The 22,264-nt window shown below is 54.9% G+C and overlaps 5 protein-coding genes across 6 annotated transcripts; all 5 read left to right on the forward strand.

Moving 5' to 3' along the window:
* Positions 1 to 355: 355 nt before the first annotated feature.
* ABB37_07753 (Dna-directed RNA polymerase ii 8.2 Kd polypeptide putativedNA-directed RNA polymerase ii) lies at positions 356 to 858 on the forward strand (the record flags this gene model as incomplete). Of its 2 annotated transcripts, none has more annotated exons than XM_015806502.1 (1): positions 356 to 858. In XM_015806502.1, the coding sequence occupies exon 1, from the start codon at positions 580 to 582 to the stop codon at positions 856 to 858; it is 279 nt and encodes a 92-aa protein (XP_015654866.1). In that variant the 5' UTR covers positions 356 to 579. The 2 variants fall into 2 exon arrangements, with proteins under 2 accessions (XP_015654866.1, XP_015654867.1); XM_015806503.1 differs by having other exon boundaries at positions 359 to 858.
* A 480-nt stretch (positions 859 to 1,338) lies between these two features.
* ABB37_07754 (hypothetical protein) lies at positions 1,339 to 3,181 on the forward strand (the record flags this gene model as incomplete). Its single annotated transcript, XM_015806504.1, has 1 exon — positions 1,339 to 3,181. Exon 1 carries the CDS (start codon positions 1,616 to 1,618, stop codon positions 3,179 to 3,181), a length of 1,566 nt encoding a protein of 521 aa, XP_015654868.1. The 5' UTR covers positions 1,339 to 1,615.
* Positions 3,182 to 4,137: 956 nt separating this feature from the next.
* ABB37_07755 (putative mitochondrial leucyl-tRNA synthetase) lies at positions 4,138 to 7,594 on the forward strand (the record flags this gene model as incomplete). The annotated part of the gene is made up of 1 exon (XM_015806505.1): positions 4,138 to 7,594. Exon 1 carries the CDS (start codon positions 4,364 to 4,366, stop codon positions 7,592 to 7,594), a length of 3,231 nt encoding a protein of 1,076 aa, XP_015654869.1. The 5' UTR covers positions 4,138 to 4,363.
* A 1,212-nt stretch (positions 7,595 to 8,806) lies between these two features.
* Positions 8,807 to 10,573, forward strand: ABB37_07756 (putative Proteasome regulatory ATPase subunit 2; the record flags this gene model as incomplete). Its single annotated transcript, XM_015806506.1, has 1 exon — positions 8,807 to 10,573. The coding sequence occupies exon 1, from the start codon at positions 9,257 to 9,259 to the stop codon at positions 10,571 to 10,573; it is 1,317 nt and encodes a 438-aa protein (XP_015654870.1). The 5' UTR covers positions 8,807 to 9,256.
* A 1,076-nt stretch (positions 10,574 to 11,649) lies between these two features.
* ABB37_07757 (hypothetical protein) lies at positions 11,650 to 19,057 on the forward strand (the record flags this gene model as incomplete). The annotated part of the gene is made up of 1 exon (XM_015806507.1): positions 11,650 to 19,057. Exon 1 carries the CDS (start codon positions 13,964 to 13,966, stop codon positions 19,055 to 19,057), a length of 5,094 nt encoding a protein of 1,697 aa, XP_015654871.1. The 5' UTR covers positions 11,650 to 13,963.
* Between the last annotated feature and the right edge of the window lie 3,207 nt (positions 19,058 to 22,264).

The raw sequence follows: 22,264 nt of genomic DNA on the forward strand, positions 1-22,264 counted from the left end.
TATGTTTCTTTGTCTATTTACTAGTTTTTTTTTTTACTTTGACTTTTGTTGTTTTTACTGTTGTTAATGAAGACGGACACTTCTGGTGCTTAACTAGGGCCACAGCGGTGTTGCTCGCTGCTCTGGCTTTATCACCTGGTAGCACTCACCGAGGCGGGGATCACATTACCTCGTCGTGATGGAAGGGGAGGGGGGGAGGGTACTGCTTTGAAGGCAGTACACGCTGTTATTATTATTATTATTGCACAAATCTTCCCTCATTCGCAATGCTGCCGCGTGCCATTTCATTCTCCTCTCCTTCCTCTTTCTTCCTCTTGGGTTGGCCGATTCGGATTAAAAACAAAAACCAAAAATGAGAAGCGAAAAGCGAAGCTGCCTAGCTCTTCCGTTACACCCCTTCCATATCATCGATATTTAACGATCGGTGGCCATTTGGAGGAGGGCTATTGCTCTGCATTGATTTAAAAGGGAAAAGGAAAACCACCGCTTGCGAGGCGGGTGAGTTCGTCGAGCAGATCTTCTTTTCTTCCTGTTTTAGCCGACGTTGCGTCTACCTTATTTACTCCAAACTAGTGCATCATGATCATTCCCGTTCGCTGCTTCACCTGCGGCAACGTCATCGCAGACAAGTATCTGCTGTACCTCGATCTTGTCAGCCAGGGTGTGTCCGAGGAGGACGCCATGGACGCCTTCCACCTCGATCGCTTCTGCTGCCGCCGCATGATGCTGACCCACGTAGATATGACGGATCTCCTGCTGAAGTTCAACCCTGCGGATACGAACGTTCTACTCACCAGCGGTGCAGTCGAGGAAGAGGCGGAGGCGGATCAGAGCACGCTGGTAGGTGTTCCGCAGTAAGCCGTGCGGATACTATGTGCGTCTAAGCAGGCGGTCTTTTCCTCCTTGTATTCGACCTCTCTTGTATACGTGTGTGGGTGTACCTCTTGTGTTGCGAGGCTACCTTGAGTGCTGTGTTGTTTGTTATATATAATTTTGGCTATCAGCTCGAACTTAAACGGAGAAGGCAGCTATGGCCAAGAACGGCGTGGATGCACGAGCCACCTCACGCGCGGCTCTCTTGTCTTTTTTTTTTCTCTGAGGGGACTTTATAATAATAAAAACGGGACACCTGCGAAGCCAGCGGAGATTAAGGCGGCAAGAGGAGGAGAGCAGCGCACGTCAGCGCCATCAGGAAGACCTGATTGAACTCGACGTCTCTTCGGTATAATAGTTCTTCTTTGTTTTCCTCATGTGTTTCGTTTCTTCTTGCACCGCCTCCCCCCCCCCCTCCCTCTCTCTCCCAATCTCTCGTTCTCGTACTTCTATATCATCGAACGCAGCCCTTCCCCTCCACGCATTTTTATTTGTGGTACCCGTGTGTGTGTGTGTGTGTGTGTGCTTTTCCGTTCTGAAACAAAGCCGCGTTGGCGAGAACCCGTGTCTTTTGACTCGACGCTTTCCTTTCCTGCCACCCACTCCTACATCTATATCTCTAATTAGACTGTTCAGTGCGTCAGAGCTCAGGGACTTCTCTCCGCCATTTTGTTTTTCCCCTTTGTCATCACTAGCTTATTAATATCTACACCACTCCCACCCACACATTTTTAGAGTCGAAATGCCTCCGCGTTCGTCAGCGGCTGCACGTAGCACTGGTGGTGATGGCACCGCGTTATCGGTGTCTACCCGTGCCCGGCAGGACCCACGTCGTCGCATCGGCAACGGCAACGCCGTGGCGGGTGGGTTAGACCTCAGCCGCGTCGGCGTGCTCAGCGACCGCGAGCTCGCCTTCTTTCACCGCCTAGCCTGTGCGAGTGCGCAGAGCGCGGAACAGCGGCGGCTCGACGCCCGCCGAAGCGAGGAAGAGCGCCGCCGGGAGTTGTCGAAGGCGCGGACGGCAACCTGGCCCGACACGATCGAGGCGCGTCACGACCTTTTTTTGAAGACGCAGCAGGATGCGAAGGACGCGGCGGAGGCGCGGCAGCGGGTGCTGGATGAGTTGTACGCGGAGCAGCTGAAGGAGGAGCGGAACGCGATGATCGCTCGGCAGGAGTTAGCGCAGTTGAAGGAGGACCCGCGCGGCAGCAACGCGCGATCGATGACGCTGCTGCACGAGACGTTGAAGGGCCGGGCGGAGCAGGTGGCGTACAAGCAGCACTGCAAGCAAGAGGAAGAGGCGGCCGCGGCGGACACGCAGCGGCAGCTGCAGCTGCAGGCGTGGGGAGACCAAACCGAAGCGATGCAGAAGAAGCTGGCGGCCCGGCAGCGCAACATGGAGGAGAAGAACACGAACCTGGAGACGGTGCTGTACCAGATCAACGAGCTCCGGCAAGCGCGTGCGGCGGAGAAGCAGGAGGGCGTGCGGGTGGCGCAGGAGGCGGCGGAGGAGCGCGCCGAGCAGGCAGCGGAAGACGCCGAGCGGCGCGCACGTGAGTTGGAGAACGGTGAGTTCAACAAGTCGCACGCGCGAACCGCCCTGACGAAGTCGCAGCGCCTGCAGGAGCGGCTCGCCGACAACAAGCAGAACGAGGCCGCCATGCGCGCAGAGGAGGCGCGGCGCGATGGGATGAAAGCGTGGGTGATGGAGAAGCAGCAGCAGAAGCGCGACGCCTTCGAGAGGCGGAAGGAGACCGCGCTGCTGCAGCATCTCGAGGAGGCGGTCCCAGAGAAGGCCCCGACCTACCGCACACAGGACGTGTTTGAGCAAAAAGGGCAGAGCTTCCTGCAGAGGATGCACGACGGCGACGTGCAGCGGCGGGAGCAGGAGAAGCAGCACCGCAGTGAGCTGCAGCGAGAAATGGAGGAGAGGGCGAACGGCACGTCGTCGAACGCGCAGTCGCGGCACCACGGCGCAGCCACCACCGCTGGTGGCTTCCTCAACGCAGAAGAAGAGCGCGCCTACGCAGCCGAGATGCGGCGCTACCCGGAGCAGATACGAGCACAGGAGGCGCAGGAAGCAGCCGCACGTCGCGCCGAGGCGCAGCGGGTTGAGGAAATCCTGAAGCTGCAGGCGGCGGAGAAGCGCGAGAACGCGCGGCGGGCCATCGAGGCGCGCCGTGAGGAGGCCCGTCAACAGCAAGGGTGCCAGGCGCTGGAGGATGCGCGCTATGGGGAGTACATTGACTCCATCGTGCCTGCTGACATGGATCCTGTTCTGTACCGCAAGGCAAAGCAACTGCAGTAAGGCAAGGGGTGGAATAGGCAGCTGCTCCCCTTTCTTCTCTCCCCCTCCCCATCATCATCATCATGGGGGTGAGATGAAATCTGCTTGACTGGTCGATATATACGCATACATCGCTATTCGCGCGCTCTTGCCCTTTTCCTTTTATGTGTTGTTGTTTGAGCTGCGAGAGAAAGAGAGAAGCCGACCCGACGCTGCTTTTTTTTTGTTGTTATTTGCTCCCGTTTTCTTCTCTCTTTCTCTCTTTCTCTCTCTCTCCTCCTCCTCCTCCTCCTTTCATGGTTGGCATGTATAGTTACTTCTACGTTGAGTTGGTGTGCGCGATGTGGATGTTTGTTGGCGTTTTGCTCCTTCGTTCGAGCTGATGTACACTACACAGAGGGTGAAAAAGACTGCCCTCTTTTGCGTTTTCGGCGCTGCTGTTCTCTGTACTTGTGTATGACGTTCTTGTTTTTGGTTCCTGCCGTGACAGCAATACCGTTGAAGAAGAAAAATGGATCGAACTCTACTCTGCCAGCGTACAATGATCGTTGCGCTTGCGGAAGCGGTGGAAATGGGATGAAGGTGCTTGTGCCTGTGTGTGTGTGTGTGTGTGTGTGGGACGCAAACGACATTCCACCGTTTGTGATTGCTTTTTTCTTGATTATTTTCTCTCAGGTAGAAAGGCAGCAACGATGCACGAGCGTGCCCTCTCTTCCCTATCTTTCTCTTTCTCTCACTAGACCTATGCGTCGGACAGAGAAACGAGGGGGAAGGAGAGGGAGGGGAGTAATGTAATTCATCTCAGGCCATCGGTCGTACTCTCTTGTCGTCGAAGCGTCTTCGCATTCGGCCTCGCTCTCACTGCTCGACTTCCCCTCCCCCTCCTCCTCTATTCTTTATTTCTTCTGCATTGCTATTATTACTATTATTATTATTGCTGTATCTCTATCCCCCGCACCGTCAACGTGCACCGTTGCAGCATCATCGTGCCTCGTTTACCCACTTTCTGAGTCAACAAACGTCCTGCGGGAAGAAGAAAAGAAAGAGCGCGCGCGAGAGCGAGAGAGAATTTTCTGGCCGAAACTGTGGAGCTTTGCAAAAGGAAGTAGAATTGCCTCCCCACAACAACACACAAAGAAAACAAAGTAGACAATCAAGTACCCGTCCCCTCCTTCTGTTTGTTTCTCTTCGTCCTCTGCAACCATGTCCACGGCTCGTCGCGATACGCTCGTGGCGATCGAGCGGGAGACGCAGGCGGCGTGGGAGGCGAAGAAGCTGCATCAGTGGGACGCCCCGCTGCCCGGCGAGCCCCGCCCGCCGAAGTTCTTCACGACGTTCCCGTTCCCCTACATGAACGGTCAGCTACATCTGGGTCACACCTTCTCCGCCTCCAAGTCCGAGTTCGCCTCGCGCTTTCAGCGCATGATGGGCCGCAGCTCCCTCTGGGCCTTCGCCTTCCACGTCACGGGCACCCCCATCGCCGCGTGCGCGCAGAAGATTCGCAAGGAGATGGAGGAGTACGGCAACCCGCCGGAGTTCCCGCCCGAGGTGCTCGACTCGAAGCCGCACTCGCCCGTCACGCCGTCGGCGAACGCACCGGTCGGGGCGCACAGGAGCAAGCGGGGCAAGGCGGGCCCGGCGAAGCCGCAGTGGATCATTATGGAGTCGATGGGCATCCCGTCGGTGGAGATCCCGCAATTCGCCGACCCGCAGCACTGGATCGACTACTTCACCCCGCGCGCGATTGAGGACCTGAAGCGGCTGGGCTGCCACATCGACTGGCGCCGCACCTTCATCACCACAGACCGCAACCCCTACTACGACCGCTTCATCCAGTGGCAGTTCCGCCAGCTCTACGAAAAGAAGATGCTGAACTACGGCAAGCGCTACTGCGTGTACTCGCCGCGGGACAACCAGCCGTGCGCCGACCACGACCGGGCCAGCGGCGAGGGCGCCCTGCCGCAGGAGTACACGGTGGTGAAGCTCACGGTGCAGGACCCCCTCTCCCAGCCGTGCTTCGCCGCACACAAGGACATCATCGGCACCCGCAACGTCGTCCTGCCCGGCGCGACCCTGCGGCCCGAGACGGTGACGGGGCAGACGAACTGCTGGGTGAGCAACAAGTTCAACTACAAGGCGTACTACGTGCGCAGCAAGAAGGGCGAAGACGAGGTTTACATCATGACCGCCCGCGCGGCGCGCAACATGGCCTACCAGGACTTCTACATCAACGGCAAGACGGGCTGCGACCCCGAGCCGCTCTTCGAGGTGGAAGGGACGAGCATGGTGGGCATGCCGCTGAGCGCACCGTTCGCGAAGTACAAGACCGTCTATACCCTGCCGATGAGCACCATCGCGGAGTCAAAGGGCACCGGCGTGGTGATGTCCGTCCCGTCCGACTCGCCGGATGACTACATCAACTTCTCCCAGCTGTGGAACAAGCCGGAGTACCGCGCCAAGATCGGTGTGAAGGATGAGTGGGTCATGTCGTGTCCGATGGTGCCGCTGATTGACATCCCGGAGCTTGGCACGGAGGGGGCGAAGTACATGTGCGAGAAGCTGAAGATCAACGGCCCGAACGCGACGGACTTGCTGGAGGAGGCGAAGAAGGTGTGCTACCAGCAGGGCTTTTACCACGGCGTGATGATTCTCGGCCCCTGCAAAGGCATGAAGGTGAGCGAGGCAAAGGTGAAGATGCAGGCGATGATGGAGGAGGCGGACCAGTGCATCCGCTACTACGAGCCGGTGCGCCAAGTGATGAGCCGCTCCGGCGACGAGTGCGTCGTGGCGCTGTGCGATCAGTGGTTCCTCGAGTACGGCCGCGAGGACTGGAAGAACATGGTGCTGGATCACCTGAAGCGGATGAACCTCTTCTTCCCGGGTATCCGCAACGCCTTCGAGGAGACGCTGAACTGGCTGGCGGACTGGCCGTGCAGCCGCACCTTCGGCCTCGGCACTCTCCTCCCGTGCGATGCGACCAAGACGATGATTATCGACAGCCTTTCCGACTCCACCATTTACATGGCGTTCTACACCATCGACCGCTTCTTCAACGTCGGGGCGGACGGCTCGATTGGGCTGACCGGCAAGGCGGACAACCCCTACGGTCTGACGCCGGAGATGTTCACCGATGACACCTTCGACTACATCTACCACGGCAAGGGCGACGCGGCCGCGGTGGCGGCGAAGGTGCACATCCCCCTGAAGGTGCTCGAGCTGATGCGCAACGAGTTCACCTACTGGTACCCGGTCGACCTCCGCTGCTCCGGCAAGGACCTGATTCAGAACCACCTGACGGAGTTCCTGTACAATCACGCGGCCATCTGGTCCGACGACGAGAGCAAGTGGCCGCAGGCCATCTACTGCAACGGCCACATCCAGGTCGACAATGAAAAGATGGCGAAGTCGAAGGGCAACTTCATCTCGATGCGGGAGGCGATGGAGACGTACGGGGCAGACGCCACGCGTCTTGCGTGTGCCGACGCCGGCGACAGCTTGGATGACGCCAACTTCGTGCGCGAGACGGCCGCCGGCTTCATTCTGAAGCTGACGACCCTGCTCGAGCAGGCGAAGGAGGCGGTGGACCGCACCGACCTGCGCACCGGCGACTTCAACGAGTTCGACCGCATCTTCAACAACATCATGAACACGATGATCACCAAGACGGAGACCTACTACCACAATATGCAGTTCCGCATGGCGCTGAACACGGCCTACCACGAGCTGTCGAACGAGTACAGCCAGTACAAGATGTACTGTGATGACTTGAACGTGCACGCGGATGTGGCCCGGCGCTATTACGAGGTGACGGCGCTCATGCTGATGCCGCTGGCACCGCACACGATGGAGCACCTCTGGCAGAAGGTCCTGCAACACGAGGACTCCGTCGTCACGCAGCTCTTCCCGAAGCCGACGGCGGAGCTGGACTACTCCCTCATCGTGGCGAACCGTGTCATGACCGCCGTGATAAAGGAGATCCGCTCGCAGGTGACCAAGAACGCGAAGAAGCGCGGCCCGATCGAGGAGGTCGTCATTTACACCCGCCCGGTGTACCTCGACTGGCAGCTGGAGGCGCTGGAGATATTGCAGGCCATCTACCGTGAGAACGGCAACAGCTTCCCGGATGACCTGACGAAGCAGGTGGTGGCCCGCGACAGCTCCATCATGAAAAAGAGCAAGGGGCTGATGCCTTTCATGGCCTTTGTCCGCGCGAATGCGGAGAAGTACGGTGAGCAGGCGATGCTGCAGCAGCCGGTGATCGACGACTACGCCATGCTGACGGACATCACGCACAACGTAAGTCGCCTGACGGGTGTGCCGACGGTGCGTGTGATGTCCGCCGACGACACTACCTACCCCGAGCACGAGGCGGCACGCAACAAGGCGCTGGCGGGCGAGCCCTCCGTCGCCTTCCCTCCCGCCCCCAAGGCATGAGAAGGAGATCCAACACGTTCGTGTGTGTGTGTGTGTTTTCTGGGTAGTTGTTTCTTCTTCTTTGCCCTCATAACGTGCTGTCTTTTTGCATCTACTTGCAACGAAGTTTTTTCTGTGCATGCTCCAACTCGTTCAAGCGTCGTTGTTGTAACGCACCCCTCGGCGCGGAAGCGCGTATTTCCTTTTTTGTTAACTAAATCGTAATTGCCTACCTCGTTTCTTTGTGGTGGTGCGCAGGTGTGTGGAGGGGGAGGGGAGGGAGAATTGTGATGCGGTGCAGGCGTGCGTTATTTCTCGTTTTGACGGTTTTACCCCCTCCCCCCCTCCTCCTCCTCTTCTTTCTCTCTCTTCTTTTAGAGGGGGAGAAATCGAATGATGTGGCGAAGCAAAACATATGTATTAGTGCTGCGAAACTAAACAATTTAGCTGGCGTCGTCGTTTCTTGTTGTTGTTGTTGAGCTTATGGTTTTCAACGCAACTTAACGTTGGCGGTAGGCGTGGGCTTCGAGGAGACACTACAATTGTGTCGCCTCTAATTTTTTTTCCCGGAAGTCATTTTATTTCTTTCTTCCTTTAATAATCTATTTAACGCTTTAACGTGCTTTTTTTGTTTTTTTGTTTGTTTGTTGGATGATTGAAATGCGGTGTGTGTGTGTGTGTGTGCTTTGAAAATGATGGTAATGAAGATTAATATGAATTCAGTGTTGTCTTGCGCAGGAGGCAGATGGTGACGTGGTCGTCGACGAAATCAGCCTCTCCGCGTGAGTCAAGAGTTCGACCTATTGGTGGTACATATATACATGATCCAATTTGTTTTGCCTTCGAATTAGTTTTAATGATATTTAATATATATATTTGCTCCGCCAGTGTTGTACGCCTCCCCGCGAAATCGCTGTAATACGCTGTTAGCCGCTCTCGCTCGCTCTTCCTCTCTTTTGAGGGGAACGTTGGAGGTGGAGGTGGAGGTGGCCCCCCCCCCCCTGAGCAGCGTTGCTGGCCGGTCTGGACTAATATTTTTGGTTGGTTGGATTTTGCGTCTACGCACGATGAAGGTACGACAAATCTGCGGCGCTTCTTTCCTACTTTTCTCTCTCTCTCGCTTGAGTTGCTACGTTGTCCTGTCACCTTTGACACTTCTCCTGCCTCCTCCCTCCCCTCCCCTCTTTACGTCGTTTGATTTCTTTTAACTTCCACTTCTTCCCGCACGCACGCAGTTCCGCCATCTCCATTATCTATTTATTTCTCCTCTAAAGTGAGGTGGTGTTTTGCGGTTGGGAAGAACGAAGGAAAAAATACACGTCGCTGTATTGCTAACCGCTTACAACTTGCGTGTGTGTCTGTGTGTGTGTTGTTGCTGTGACTCCGCCATTGGGTCTCCCCCTCACTCGTCGGTGCAGTGACGATCGCCGTTGTCGGCATTTCCGCTGCCACCGCGTTTCTCCACGTTGCCTAAGCCTTCTCTGCATCGCTTCATTCGGCCGCTCCTCCCCACCTCAAAAAAGGGAGCGGATCGGCGGCGTACGCAGCCACCGAAGAGCGAAAAAAAAAAACGGAAGGCATCAAACGAACCCCTCCCCGAGCGTGCGAACGTGCTTTTCTCTTATTTTTCTTCCCTTTTTCCCCCTTTGCAGGCCCCGCACGCGCATTTCAGCACCGTCAAGAATGGGCCAGAACGTGCCAAAGAACTCGGCGGGCAACAAGCCCGATAAGTGGGAGCCGCCGGTAGCGCCAGAGATCGGCAAGCGCAAGAAGAAGCGCGGACCCGATGCCGCCACGCGCATCCCGAAGGTGTACCCGAACCGTGCCTGCGTGCTGCGCAAGTACCGCCTGGAGCGGTGCAAGGACTACCTCCTTCTCGAGGAGGAGTTCCTGCGAACGATCAACGCCCAGCGCGACGCCCAGTCGAACTTGGAGGAGGGTGCGATGGGGCACTACGAGGCAGAGTTGAAGCGCGTGGAGGACATACGCGGCACACCGTTGGAGGTGGCGACGCTCGAGGAGGCGGTGGACGACTCGCACGCGATCGTCTCTATCGCCGGCACTGAATACTACGTGCCACTCATGTCCTTCGTGGACAAGGAGCAGCTGGAGCTCGGGTGCAGTGTGCTCCTGCACGATCGTCAGCACAGCATCGTCGGTGTGTTGAAGGACGACGTCGACCCGCTTGTGAGCGTGATGAAGGTGGACAAGGCGCCGGAGGACACCTACGCGGACATTGGTGGGTTGGAGCAGCAAATTCAAGAGATCAAAGAGGCAGTGGAGTTTCCGCTGTCGCACCCGGAGCTGTACGACGAAATCGGAATCAAGCCACCGAAAGGCGTCATCCTGTACGGTGTGCCCGGCACCGGCAAGACGCTGCTGGCGAAAGCCGTAGCGAACCGCACCAGCGCCACCTTTCTGCGTGTTGTCGGCTCCGAATTGATCCAGAAGTACTCGGGTGAGGGTCCGAAGCTGGTGCGGGAGCTGTTCCGTGTAGCGGAGGAGCACTCCCCTTCGATTGTCTTCATTGACGAGATCGACGCGATCGGGACGAAGCGGTACGACACGGACAGCAGCGGCACGAAGGAGGTGCAGCGCACGATGCTCGAGCTGCTGACCCAGCTGGACGGCTTTGACAGCAACAATGATGTGAAGGTGATTATGGCCACCAACCGCATTGACACGCTGGACCCGGCGCTGATTCGCCCCGGCCGTATTGACCGCAAAATCGAGTTCCCTTTCCCGGATGAGAAGACGAAGCGGCGCATCTTTGAGATCCACACCAGTCGCATGTCGCTCGCCGACGACGTCGACATCTCCGAGTTCATCCACGCCAAGGATGAGATGAGTGGGGCGGACGTGAAGGCGATTTGCACCGAGGCCGGCCTGCTGGCGCTGCGGGAGCGTCGCATGAAGGTGTGCCAGGCGGACTTTATCAAGGGAAAAGAGAACGTGCAATACCGCAAAGACAAGTCCACCTTCTCCCGCTTCTACCTGTAGAGCCTAGCACGAAGCATACTAGGCGGAGCGACGTTGTGGCCGTTGTTGCTACTACCAGTATACCGTTTCTTTTTTTACTATTATTATTATCGTTTTTTTTGGGGGGGGGGTTGCCGTCGTTGGGCACTCCCCCGAATGTCATTTGCATTCGTCTTCGCCCCTCTTACTTCCTTTCCTCTTCTCGGTTTCCTCTGAGCTGTTTTTTTTTTTGCCAAAAAGGAAGTGCTGCGTGCGGTGGTGTTGCTTCTTCTCTTGTTGCTAGTGTGGGTGCGTGTGTGCATGTTTGTGGTGTGGCTGACTTGGGAGAATAGAGGCGCTCCTTGAAGAAAGTGAAAACAAAAACTGGATGTAGTTGGGCAAGGGAGGCCGGCTCCCCGGCTTGTCTGGCAGTCGCGCCATGAGATGCGGTGAGTACACCAACGAACACCCGAATAGAACACGGAAGGACAGGTGAGAGAGAGCGAGCGACCCACCTCTCCGGGAATGCGCCATCTAGCGCAATCGCTTCTTCTTCTTTTTTTCTTGCCTCCAGCTTCTCTTCTCCGCGCTACGGCAGACGGTTTGTCTGCGAAGGGTGAGGTGTACGTGGGATTCACGCGGTTCTCCCCCTTTTCGAATGTACCGCCTCTCACCAACAGGTATTCGTCAACGACCGCACCTTTCCGTGTGTGTATGTTTGAGTGTGCGTAGTGTGTACCGGTTTTTGGTTTTGGTTGCCGTCACTTGTCCTCTTCTCTCCTCTTCTCTCCTCTCCTCCTCTTGTCGCAGCTAGGAGCTATATCGAACCGGGTTTTTTTTTGTCACTATTACTATTGTTACTATTAATATTATTATTATTGTACTGCGACAGAGCACTGATTCGCACCCATCGAACGCCCCACCGCTGTCGTTGCTCCCGTTTGAGCTAAGCTTTTGCTTCTCTTTATGTTATCCCTGTTGTTCTTCGTTCTTCGTGCCCTTCACAGCAAAGTCCACGGCGAAATTAAGAAAAACTTGAGAGCCGATCCTCCGTCTCTCCTATCTTCTTCTCCTCTCTCTCTCTCTCTTTCTTCATTCCTTCCTCTCATGTTACTCAAAGAAACCCTTGAACACACAACGCGGTGACACTCGCCGCCAAACCTTGCTTCTTTCTCTTACTCAGCGCTTTATATTACTATTACTATTATTAAAGCTGAAGTTTCCCTGTTGAGTCTCTTTTGTTTTTGTTTTTAGCCTTCTTCTCCTTCTCCTTCTCCTTCTCTCTCTCTCTGATCTGCTGCCGCCTCATTCATCCTCACGCTTTCAAGGAAGAAAGGAAGGAGGAAACGTCGCTCTCGTTCGTCGTGGCTACGAAAGGGTGTTAGGTGTGTATTGCGACGTAGTCCTGATAAGCATCGAAACTCGTAGGAGAGGAAGAGGACCACACTGCATGGGTGCAGTGCACGCCGTCATTTTTTTTCGTTCTCGAACGAGGAGGGAAAAGAAAAGCAAAGGAGCGCCGAAGGTCCACGACTGTGTGTGTGTGTGTGTGTTGGTTGGTTGGTGAGAGGGAGAGCGTTTGGAGACAAGAGTGCTCGAGCGCTGCTAGTTCCGCTGCTGCGATTTACGTTACCTGGTCTTCATCTGCATCTTTTTGACATCTTTTCTTCTTTACATATCTTCTTCCACTACCGGCGCCGCACGGTCCGACTCGTGTTGGTCAACGCAGAAGGAGAAACAAAAAAAACCTACAAACACGCGAAAGGTGTTGAAACGAAGGATACGAGCAAAGCGTCGCTATTAACGGAGTAAAGTACTATTATTACTACTACTATTACTATTATTGGTGGTCTGCTTGCCTTTTTTTTTGTTGCCTGCGTGTGTGTGTGTGTGTGTGCGTGTGTGTGTGTGTGTGTGCGTGTGTGTGTCCGTGCGCGGGTGTCTTCATTCTCCCCTTCTATCTTTCTCTCTTTGATATTCTTGTCGGATTACGTGTGTGTGCGTGCCGTTTGAAAAAGCAGGCGTGACGCTCGTGGCGATTTTAATCCTAAGGAAAAGTAACAAAAACGCGTACTTTGATTCCTCTCTCTTTTTTTCCTTTTAAACGTCGTTTTCTCTGACGCCAGCATCTGCTCTCGCCTAATAAAACATATTTATTATTATTATTATTTGTGAAGGATTGAAGCTCCTATTGAGCATAACTGGTATATTCCTTCTCGGCTTTACTTCAACGGGACTAGTACGAAGTGCGTCGGTTAAGAGGAAAGGGGAAGCGCTTTTGGTTGGTCCTTCGTCTTGTTGTCTCTACTTCCTCGGCTTTGTTTGTTTTTTGTTTGTTTTTCACTCGATTTATCTGCGTGTGTGCACACGTACGTCCAAGGGTCCATGTACATGTATTGAAAGTACTGTTGTGTCGTGTCTATGTTTTTTTACTTCCTCTTCTTTCTTCTTATATCTTCGTGTGTGTGCGTGTGTGTGGGTCAAGCTCCACCGTCTTCATTAATAACCGACAAATTAACAAGAAAGAAAATTCTTACCTGACAGAGGTAGTACGTAAAATTCATCTTTTTATGTTGTTGTTTTTTATTGGTTATTAACATATTTTTCCTTTTTTCACTCGTCTAATTCATTTGCCAGTGCAGTTTTCGCCATCAGTTGTGGATGTGCGGGCGTGTGCTGCGCTTGCTGCTGTTGTTATTGTTTTACCATCGCTGGAATCTTTTTCAAAAGCTTTTCATAAGATCTGTTTTATTGTTTTCAGGTTTTATGTGCTGTTCGTCACTTTCCGCTGTCCGCAGTGTTTTATTTCTAGTGTTCATTCTCTTTCTCTCTCTCTCTCTCTCTCTTCAGCTCTTTTCTCTTCTTCATTAGCACATTCGTTTCGGTTGCAGCGAGCCTGCCCGCTATAATTTCCTGTAATTTTTGTAGCCTGCTCGTTGTGTCTCAGTTCCTGCTGCATCAGTCTCTTCTTTTAATTATTGTTGTTGTTGTTTTTTCACTACTTCCCTGTTCTGCACCACTGGTACGTTGTCGGCAACGTTGACGTCTTCCGCATTTACCGCGGAAGGTTGTTGTTTTGTGGTCTCTTTGTTTGCTTGCTTGCGTGTTGGCATTTTTTTTCCCTTTTCACCTTCACCTCGCCGCCGTGCGGTCGCGCCACACGTTTCCGTCTCCTTCCTTTCATTTCTTTTTTTCCTTTTTAGCCAAGAGACTTTGTGTTGCTCTTTCCAGCAAAGAAAGAGCAAGAAACTCTGTGTTGCGTGGCTGTCCCCGAAGCGACTCCGACGCACACACGCGGGAGGTCGCACGGCGGTCTTACCTCGACAGCACGCTTTACCTTATTATTATTATTATCGTCATCATCATCATTCTTCTCGTCTGAGTCCTGTTTTCGTTTCTCTTTTGTTTTTTCTTTCTTTTCTTTTAGAGCAAATGGGTAATGCGAGTAGTGACCACCGGTCGGACATCGCGCATGGTGACGCGGGAAGCGATGCCACCGCCCGCAACCCGCTGCAGCGGCCCTCCAACGCATCCTCTCAGGCTCACGCGGCCGCCACACGTGCCCAAGTCGGGTACAGCCACACAACTAGTAACGGCGGCGGCGGTGGCAGCAGAAGCAACAGACACAGGAATAGTACGCACGGTCGCACCAGCGACGACCGCGACGACGAGCGAAGCAACCTCCCCCTCAGCTTCTCCATTCCCCAGCCTCCACCGCCGTCGTCCGCGCTGCAGTCGGTGCAGACGGGCAACGCTGGTGAAGGCTCCCGCCCTCGGCGTGTGTCGGTCACGGTCAGCAGCGAGGCAAACCCGGTGCAGCCAACCCCTCAACGTTTGACAGGCTTTCCGCGGGTCGGCACCAACGGCTCGTTCGGCTCGAACAACGGAAGCTTCGTCTCGCACGTCTCCTCGCTAAACGGGAAGCCGCGGCTGACCTTGGGTGAAGCACGCGAACTCCTTCTTTCTATTTTCTTTCCTCGTCAAGGACAGCTGGAGTGCATCGCCTCCGGCTTTCTCACCGTGGAGCACTACGCCCTCATGCGTGGCTTCTGGGCGCCGTTCCTGACCACCGAGCTGCGAGATAAGTGGTACCTGGACGCGGTGATGCTCTCGGTGCTCGGCAAGGATCGCTGGCGCTCATCGCGGCAGCAAAAGGAGATCATCATGTCCGTCTCCCCCAGTCGGGAGCAGGTGCTTCAGCTGAACCAGCAGCGGCAGGAGTACAGTGACCAGCTGCGCGAGCGCCTGTTGGACCTCTGCGGCTCCTTGGTGGAGAGCAACGAGTACCACAACAAGAAGCGAACCTTGCAGACCTTGTTGGAGGAGTACCACCGCCACAAGGAGGCCCATTCGAATGGTGCGCCTGGCGGTGACAGCGACAGCTTCGGCGGCAGCGGCGCCGATCACAAGCGAGACCTCAGCCGCACCACGAGCGGGGCGACGTCGGAGGTGCAGCATCAAGAGCTGCTCAGTCTCTCGCTCATGCGGTTGCAGACGACCGTGTCGACCAGCTTTGATTGCTTCGACCTCCTCGCCCGCCGCATCCCCACCTCCGTCGTGGCGTCGCTGCCTAGCAGCTACCTTCTTAGCTCCACCCCCGTCGTGTACGAGCCGATCGCGTTCCAGGAAAAGAAAGTCGGCGACCTCGACACGATGTCCTTCTTTATGTCGCTCGAGTCTCGTCGCCGCCTGCTGAACGGCGAGGCCCCGGATGACTCGGAGCGGCTTATGAACACGAGCTTCAACGAGCTGGGCTTTACGCAGTCGTTTAGCATGCGCAATAACGGCAACGCAGAGAGCAGGATCGACTCGGCACGGCAGCTCTACTCGGCGGTGCGCCACGCCGGCTTGGTGGTGACGACGGCGTGCTCGTCGATGGTGCTGACGGTAATGTTTCAGCTCGCGGAGGTGTTACGGGTCCGTCAGGCCTTCCGCGACAACCGCGCCAAAGCAGCGCAGAAGGGCATCACCCTCGAGCAGCTTATCGGGCGGAAGGAGGCGACCATTCACACCTACGCGGGCAAGCACACCGACAACTTGGAGGAGCTGAAGCGGTACGCCATCACGGACGAGATGTCTCTTGCAGTGCTGACAAAGCTGCTGATTAAGCGCTTTAAGAAGGAGAACCAGGCCAAGATGGAGAAGCTGCGGAAGCGGTACCCGAATGTTTTCGCGTACTTGGAGGCCATTGCGCCGCCCGAAGAGCACGACGATTTCGATGTGACGCGGCTGCTGAGTGGGATGGTGCTGAAGATGATGTTCTTGACCGGCGGTGGCCAGCGCAGCATCGTCGCGGATGATCGGCGGGTGCCGGGTGGCATTTCGCAGGTCACCGACGACGTAGCGATCAGCAACATGCTGGAGGTGCCGCTCCTCAACCGCATTTGCTGGGTGGCGTGTATGATGGGGATGCCGATCATGTCGAACCACGGCATCCTTGCCCAGAAGCACCAAGGCAAGCCGCTGACCTACGTCGAGCTCGACGAGTGCTGCGGCGTGATGCGGCAGCTCTTCCAGGCCGTCGGTGCCCTGCCGTGCGGCAGCGCCTGCCCCCAGCAGTTTAAGGAGTGGTTCCCGCTCTTCCCGTTTTACGCCGTCAACGCGGAGGGCAAGCGGGTGCTGATGTACCTGTACGCAGCCCAGGTGTCCCCCATCCAGCGGGTGCCCCTCACCGTTCAAAAGGACATGACGCTGCTGTCCTTCGCGACGGCGCTGCAGGCGGCGAAGGGGAAGGGCCGCGTGGACATTGCAAATTACTTCTTTGAGCCGGCGTTGACGGTGGGCTACACCGAGAAGGACAGCGACAGCGAGCTGAACTCGATGAGCGCGTCCGTGGTACCGCCGCCGCCGCCCGCCAAAGCCGCCGGGCCGACCTCGCTGCTCGCGCCGACGAGCCTCGCGGACACGATCAACGCGTCTGACTCCGTGCGGTCTGACCGCGCCTCCCCGCTGTCGACGAGCGTGAACGGCAGCAGCGCGCCGCGGGTGATGCCAGCTTCGCTCAGCCCCGTAGCCGTGGGGCAGAGCAACGCCTCCCCGCCCGCCAAGGACAGGTACCAGTACATGACGGCGGTGAATCCGGGCTCGCCGACGAGCGCAACATCGCCCAAGACGTCACCGCCCAAGTCGATCACCCGCCAAGCGAACAGCATAAGCAACAATAATAACATTAGTAACGCACCAGGGCAGCTGAAGAGTTCGCTGCTGGACGATCAGCTATCCAACTCCTCATCGAGCGCGTCGCCCTCGTGCAGTACACTGCTGGAGGGTGACCGTGACATCGACGTCTACACCTGCGTCAACCCGCAGACGCAGCTGTACATGCGCTGCAGCAACGAGGCCACCCTGCGCCGCCACCGCGCGACGGAGTTGACGCCGTCAGTGTCGGTTTCGTATTTGCACTCCCAGCACGAGGTGCAGGCACGGCGACCGGACATCGCACTGGCGCTGCACCAAACCGTGCCGAAGCTGATGCCGAGTGAGGGCTTCTTGGTGGTGCGCTGGACCTCCGCGGAGCCCCTCGTCACCTTCTGCGCGGGCGACATCGTGTCTGCCATGGCGGAGCGCGTCTCAGCGTCGGCGGCATCGCCGGGCAACTCGGGCGATATGTACAAGAGGAACAGCAGCAGCGCAGGTGCATTGAACCCGCCAGGTGCGGCGCGGTACTTCACTGGCGCGACGCGGCCCAGTCAAGATGGCGGCATCACCGCCGGGGCGGACGGCGGCTCCGCTGCGAACAGGAGCTTGCATCCCATCACCACCACCAGCGGCGCCAGAAGCCCGGACGGCGGCACCGGCCGCCTACTCATCCCCCCGTCGCCGCGGTCACACACCATGAGGGTGAACGACTCCATGCCGCAGGACAGCGCAGCACGGCCAGCGGGAACGGGTCTTTCAGGCCGCATCGGAGGTGCGACGCCGAGCGATCATGCTGGCGCACACAGCAGCAACTACGATGCGGGCTACGAGGGCACAGACGAAGACGCTGCCAACTCCTCCGTCAACAGCGGCATCGCCATGGAGAAGACGCGCATGTACCAGGGCCTCATGCACGAGTTCCTCGGGGTGAAGGAAAAGGCGAGCCGGCGGCTGGCGGTGCGTTGGAATGTGATCGATGTGCTGCCCAGCATGCAACTCGTGCATCGCACACGTCGCATGAGTGCGTCCGTCAAGTCCGGCGCCGCCTCCGTCAACGGCAGCAGTAAGCAGCAGCAGGAGCAACTGCAGTACCGCAATGAAGTCGTTCTGCACGTCGCGGCGCCGGAGATACCCATGTCGCTGCCGCTGCGAATCTTGACGATTGGGCACGAGCGTGCGTCCATGAGCGTCTTCACGTTCATCAGCCCCGACAGCGACGCCGCGTGCTGGGCGAACCCCCGGTTGATTGAGGCCATTGTGAACCGCGGTGACAAGGGAGGCGGGAGCAGTGGCGGCTTCAACCGCACCAACTCTAGCGGAAATTACCTGTCCGGGTCCGCGCTCTCGAAAGGGCCGAGCGGGATCCTCTGCAACACCGAGGAGGAGCTGCACAACGTCTTCTTCTCTATCGGCGTGCTCCTGAGCAACGCGATCGTGAACGGTGTGTACTTCAGCGCCCCCATTGCCCCGCTGGCCTTTCTGCTCATGAAGAAGGCCCTCAACAGCGGCGACTACTCGTTTAAGAGCTTTATGTGGCTGGAGCCGGCAGACGGCAACCTGCTCAACCCGGCCCTCGTCCTCAACTCTGCGTACGAGATCTTAACCATGACGGAGCAGCAGTACGTCGCCTTCCTGCAGTCGCGCGGCGTGGCGTACGGCGACGCCCACGTCTTCCCGGTGATGCACAGCCTGCTGGACGAGATGAAGGAGGATAGATTGTGGCAGCCGATGGGCACGCAGCAGCAGCAGCAGCAGCCGGCGGCGGCTACCGCAGAGAGGAGCCGACTAGCGCAGTCGCAGATGTCTATCGGGCGACAGCCACGTGTGCACGACTCGGGCGATAGCACCTCCCTCCCAACGAGCTCCAATCCACGGGAGAAGTCCTTCAACACCTCGCACATGTCGTCTGGAATGAACGAGTACATGAAGCTCATCGAGCTGCACAACCGACGCGGCAGCACCTTCCGACGCAGTCAGCTCTCGTCTGGAACGGCTGGCAATGGCGGACGAGGGGCGTCGGTCAGCGGGATGCTGCCCAACATTCTGATGTCCGTGAACGTGCCGGTGCATGACCGCCTGCAGGGGTATCGCAGCCAACAGCAACTGCAGCACAAAGGTGACGGGCAGCGCGCGGCGTCTGACACGCTATCGCTGGAGCAGCTCTACGCGCAGCTGCCCTCGCGGCGGGAATACCTTTTTCTGTACCTCGTCAACGATCTCGCCTGGGGTTCGGCCCGGCGCGACGACGTCGGGGAGAAGAACAAGGAGTTGTGGGTGAGCATGGCACGTGGCTTCATGACCTCCGCGGTGGCGAAGAGCCCGTTGATGACGAACTGCTGCTCGCGCATTATCCGGGAAGTGCTGTGCGTCCCTCGCTCAGACGGGTAGCAAGACACAGCGAAAGAGAGACGAAAGGGGAAGGGGGGGGACTAAATATTGTTTCGTTTGCACGCGAGCTGCGTTTATCACCGGTGGGGTTTTTCTTTCTTCTTTCTTCCCCATTGATGTGGACGCTGCAGAACAAAGTGATGTCATCGCTATTGCTGTCGATGATTCTTCTTCGCGGATTTGTGTTTGCTCCCCTTCAATCAGGATGATCTGCTGACGTCCTCATGTGCACAGCTTTTTCTTCTCTTGCTTGTTCCCCCATCCCTCCCCCCCCCTGGTATGTTGTGGAGGTTCTCATGGACCGCACAGAGGCGTGCGACGCACGCGCGCGCTCTCCCTCTTCTGTTTTCTCCCCCCTCACTCCGTCAGTTTTTCTTTCCTCCTTCGATTGTCTTATGTACGCCACGGCGGCGGCCGTTGTGGCTTTTTTGGGGGGAGGGATTCACGTTGTCGAAGGCACACAGCTCTTTTGGCGGTAACGGTGATGATGGTGAAGGACCCCCACAGTCGTATGTATACTACTTCGCGCGACGCAAGGCCAGGGGTGTTTGCTGGTTTCCTCTTCCTTCCTTTTTTGATGTTGTTGTTGTTCATCAATGGTGTGTGTTTGCGTCCGCTAATGCTTTTCTTTGTTTTTGTCTCGCTTTGCATTCCTCTTTATTACTTTCTTTAAGAATATTAAAAAACAATTGAAAAAATAAACATGCGCGGTAGTCAATGGAGCACGCCACCGCAACGCTGACCGTCTGTTACACCATAACACACCACCTTTCCTGTTCGACCATAATCGCTGTGCGGAAGAATTGGGGGGAGGGGAGAGGGGTCTTCGCGGTCATTTCTCTTTTCTCTTCTTCTTTTTTTTTGATTTCTCATTACACAACAGCGCGCCAACGCAACAACAACAATAGTAATAATAGTAGTAGTAATAATGAGAGTGAGGGAGAAACTCAAATTCGCACGCGCACAGGAGAAAACAAAGCGCCGCTTCTTCGCGTTCAGACGCAACGCCACGAGGTGTTCTTGTTTTTTGTTGTCATGTTTTCTCCCTCTCTCGGAAATACGAAAAGAGAAGAAGAGGAAAGACTTCAGCCTGTTTAAAGCGCCGCTTTGAATAGAACCTTCCCTCGCGCGATTTGGGTTTTTTTCAATAGTTTGTTTTTGTTTTTGTTTTTCTTCTTCCTGCTTCCACGAACGTCGTGACAAACATCTCTGTCTCTCTCTCTCTCACTCTGTCTCTCTTTGCTTTCTTCTACAACAACAAAACACACACACGAAACGATAATAATCGGAAACGGCTCGTAAACGGTTCTAACACCCACGCGCCTCAACGCATTACCACTACAGTGAGTAATAAGACGCTTACAAAAAAAAAAAACTTAGGGGAAAAAGGAAGAAAGGAAGATAGAACAGCTCAACATATATATATATATTTGTTGTTGCTTCGTTTTTGGAAAAAAAATTCTCCTTTTCCACCACGCATCATCGAATCAATTCTCTCGTTTCTCTCTCTAAAAATAAAAATAAACAAGAAAAAAAATTCTTTCCATTTGTGTTTGTTGTTGTCCTTTCTCTCTGCCTCCTTTCCCGTTTTTGTAGTGGCGGGTATTCTTTTTTTTTCTTTCCTTCCCCTTCCTCTTTTTGCCAAACCGATCAGTGTCATAATAATTCAAAGGAACGAAAGGAGAGGGAAGAAAGGAGGGGAAACTTAACGTACTAAAGTATCATCTTTTTTTTCCTTCATTATTATTGTTGGTGTTTTTCGTAAGAGCAAGAAAACGTGAAGTTCTTTGATACAATCTTTTTGTTTGTTTGTCTTCTCCCTCCGTCAATAATATTTCTTTGTTATTCATTTATTGTTGCTGTTTAAAAAAGGAATAATCAACAGACAAGCAAGCGAACAAGCAGACAAGCTAGAACACCCTCTGCTTACCTCCCCCCCTCCCACTTCCCCCCCTCCCCCCTCCGATCAATCAAATCAAAAAAGAAACACTGAGGAAGTAAATCCATACGCGGTGGTGCGCAAAAGACGCGCTCGCACGGATACAACAAGAGAGACGGAGCAAACGAAAAGAGGGAAATATATATATGTAAATAGTCGACCGACCTCCCTTGTTTTTTGTCTTCACTGGCCACCTGTCTTCTTCTTCTTCAGGTTTTTCCTTCTTCTTTATAGTGCTCAGCAAGCGTTATTTTGAATAGTGTTTGTTCCCGGAACTGCGGAATTATAACTATTAAGAGGCTTGCTTTTTTTTTCCCCCAGTTCTGCAGCCGATAACGCGCAGTTGTACTTCTTTGAAGTGGTTTTACACACCACTTTTTTTCTTCTTCTTCTTCTTTGGCACCCGTTTTAACCTGTGAAGTAATAAATTTACTTTCCCTCTCTTTCTACCAGTGGTTTTTTGTTTTTCCCCCATTCACTTTCCTTTTTTCCTCTTCTCTCTCTCTCAGAGCACTCCTTGAGTATTTGTCTCTACTGTACATAGTCCTCGCAGACAGCTGCGTTTCTTTCTTGTTTGATTGTGTGTGTGTGTGTGTGTGTGTGTGTGCAACGAAAGCAGCGTCTCAATCATCAAAATAAAATAAAAAAATCAACACACGAAAGAGTCTTTAGCCTTTTCCATCGGGCTTCGTGGCCTATACGCCGAGCAACGCTGTCTCTTTTCTCAACTATTTTTCTCTTCTCTTCGTTGCCTGTAGAGCCAACTGCAACGCTGGCTGTGTACCCCCTTTCTTTATTCAGTGATACCATTACCCCTCACTTTCTTTTGCTTTATTTTTTCCGCGTGGGCGTCGCAAGTTCCCAGCCGCCTTTCTATTTTTCTCCTTTTGGAATTGCTGGAACGGTATTTTCTTTTCCTCTTGCCGTCAGGCTGCATCAGTGGTGCACTTTGGAGGAAGAAGAAAAGAAAGGGGAAAAAAAGGAGCTAGCTCATTTGACCGTTTGTGCTTTTGTTTTTTGTTGTTGTTGTTACTAAAACTATTGGCTTTTCTTTTTTCTCTTTTCTATTAAACACTTAACTTTTTTTTCTCTCTTTCTAACCTGTCTTCATTGTGTCTGTGGGAGGCTGAAGACGAGGGGTGAGACATTGCTTTGGTAAAGCAAGTTCTGCTCCCAAGCGTGTGTACGTGTGTGTCTGCGTGTCATCACGGGGGTTTCTTTATATATATATATATATATATATATATATAGTAGTAGTAGTCGTCTTC

Source organism: Leptomonas pyrrhocoris (assembly GCF_001293395.1).
Source record: "Leptomonas pyrrhocoris isolate H10 chromosome Unknown, whole genome shotgun sequence".
Lineage (NCBI taxonomy): Eukaryota > Euglenozoa > Kinetoplastea > Trypanosomatida > Trypanosomatidae > Leptomonas > Leptomonas pyrrhocoris.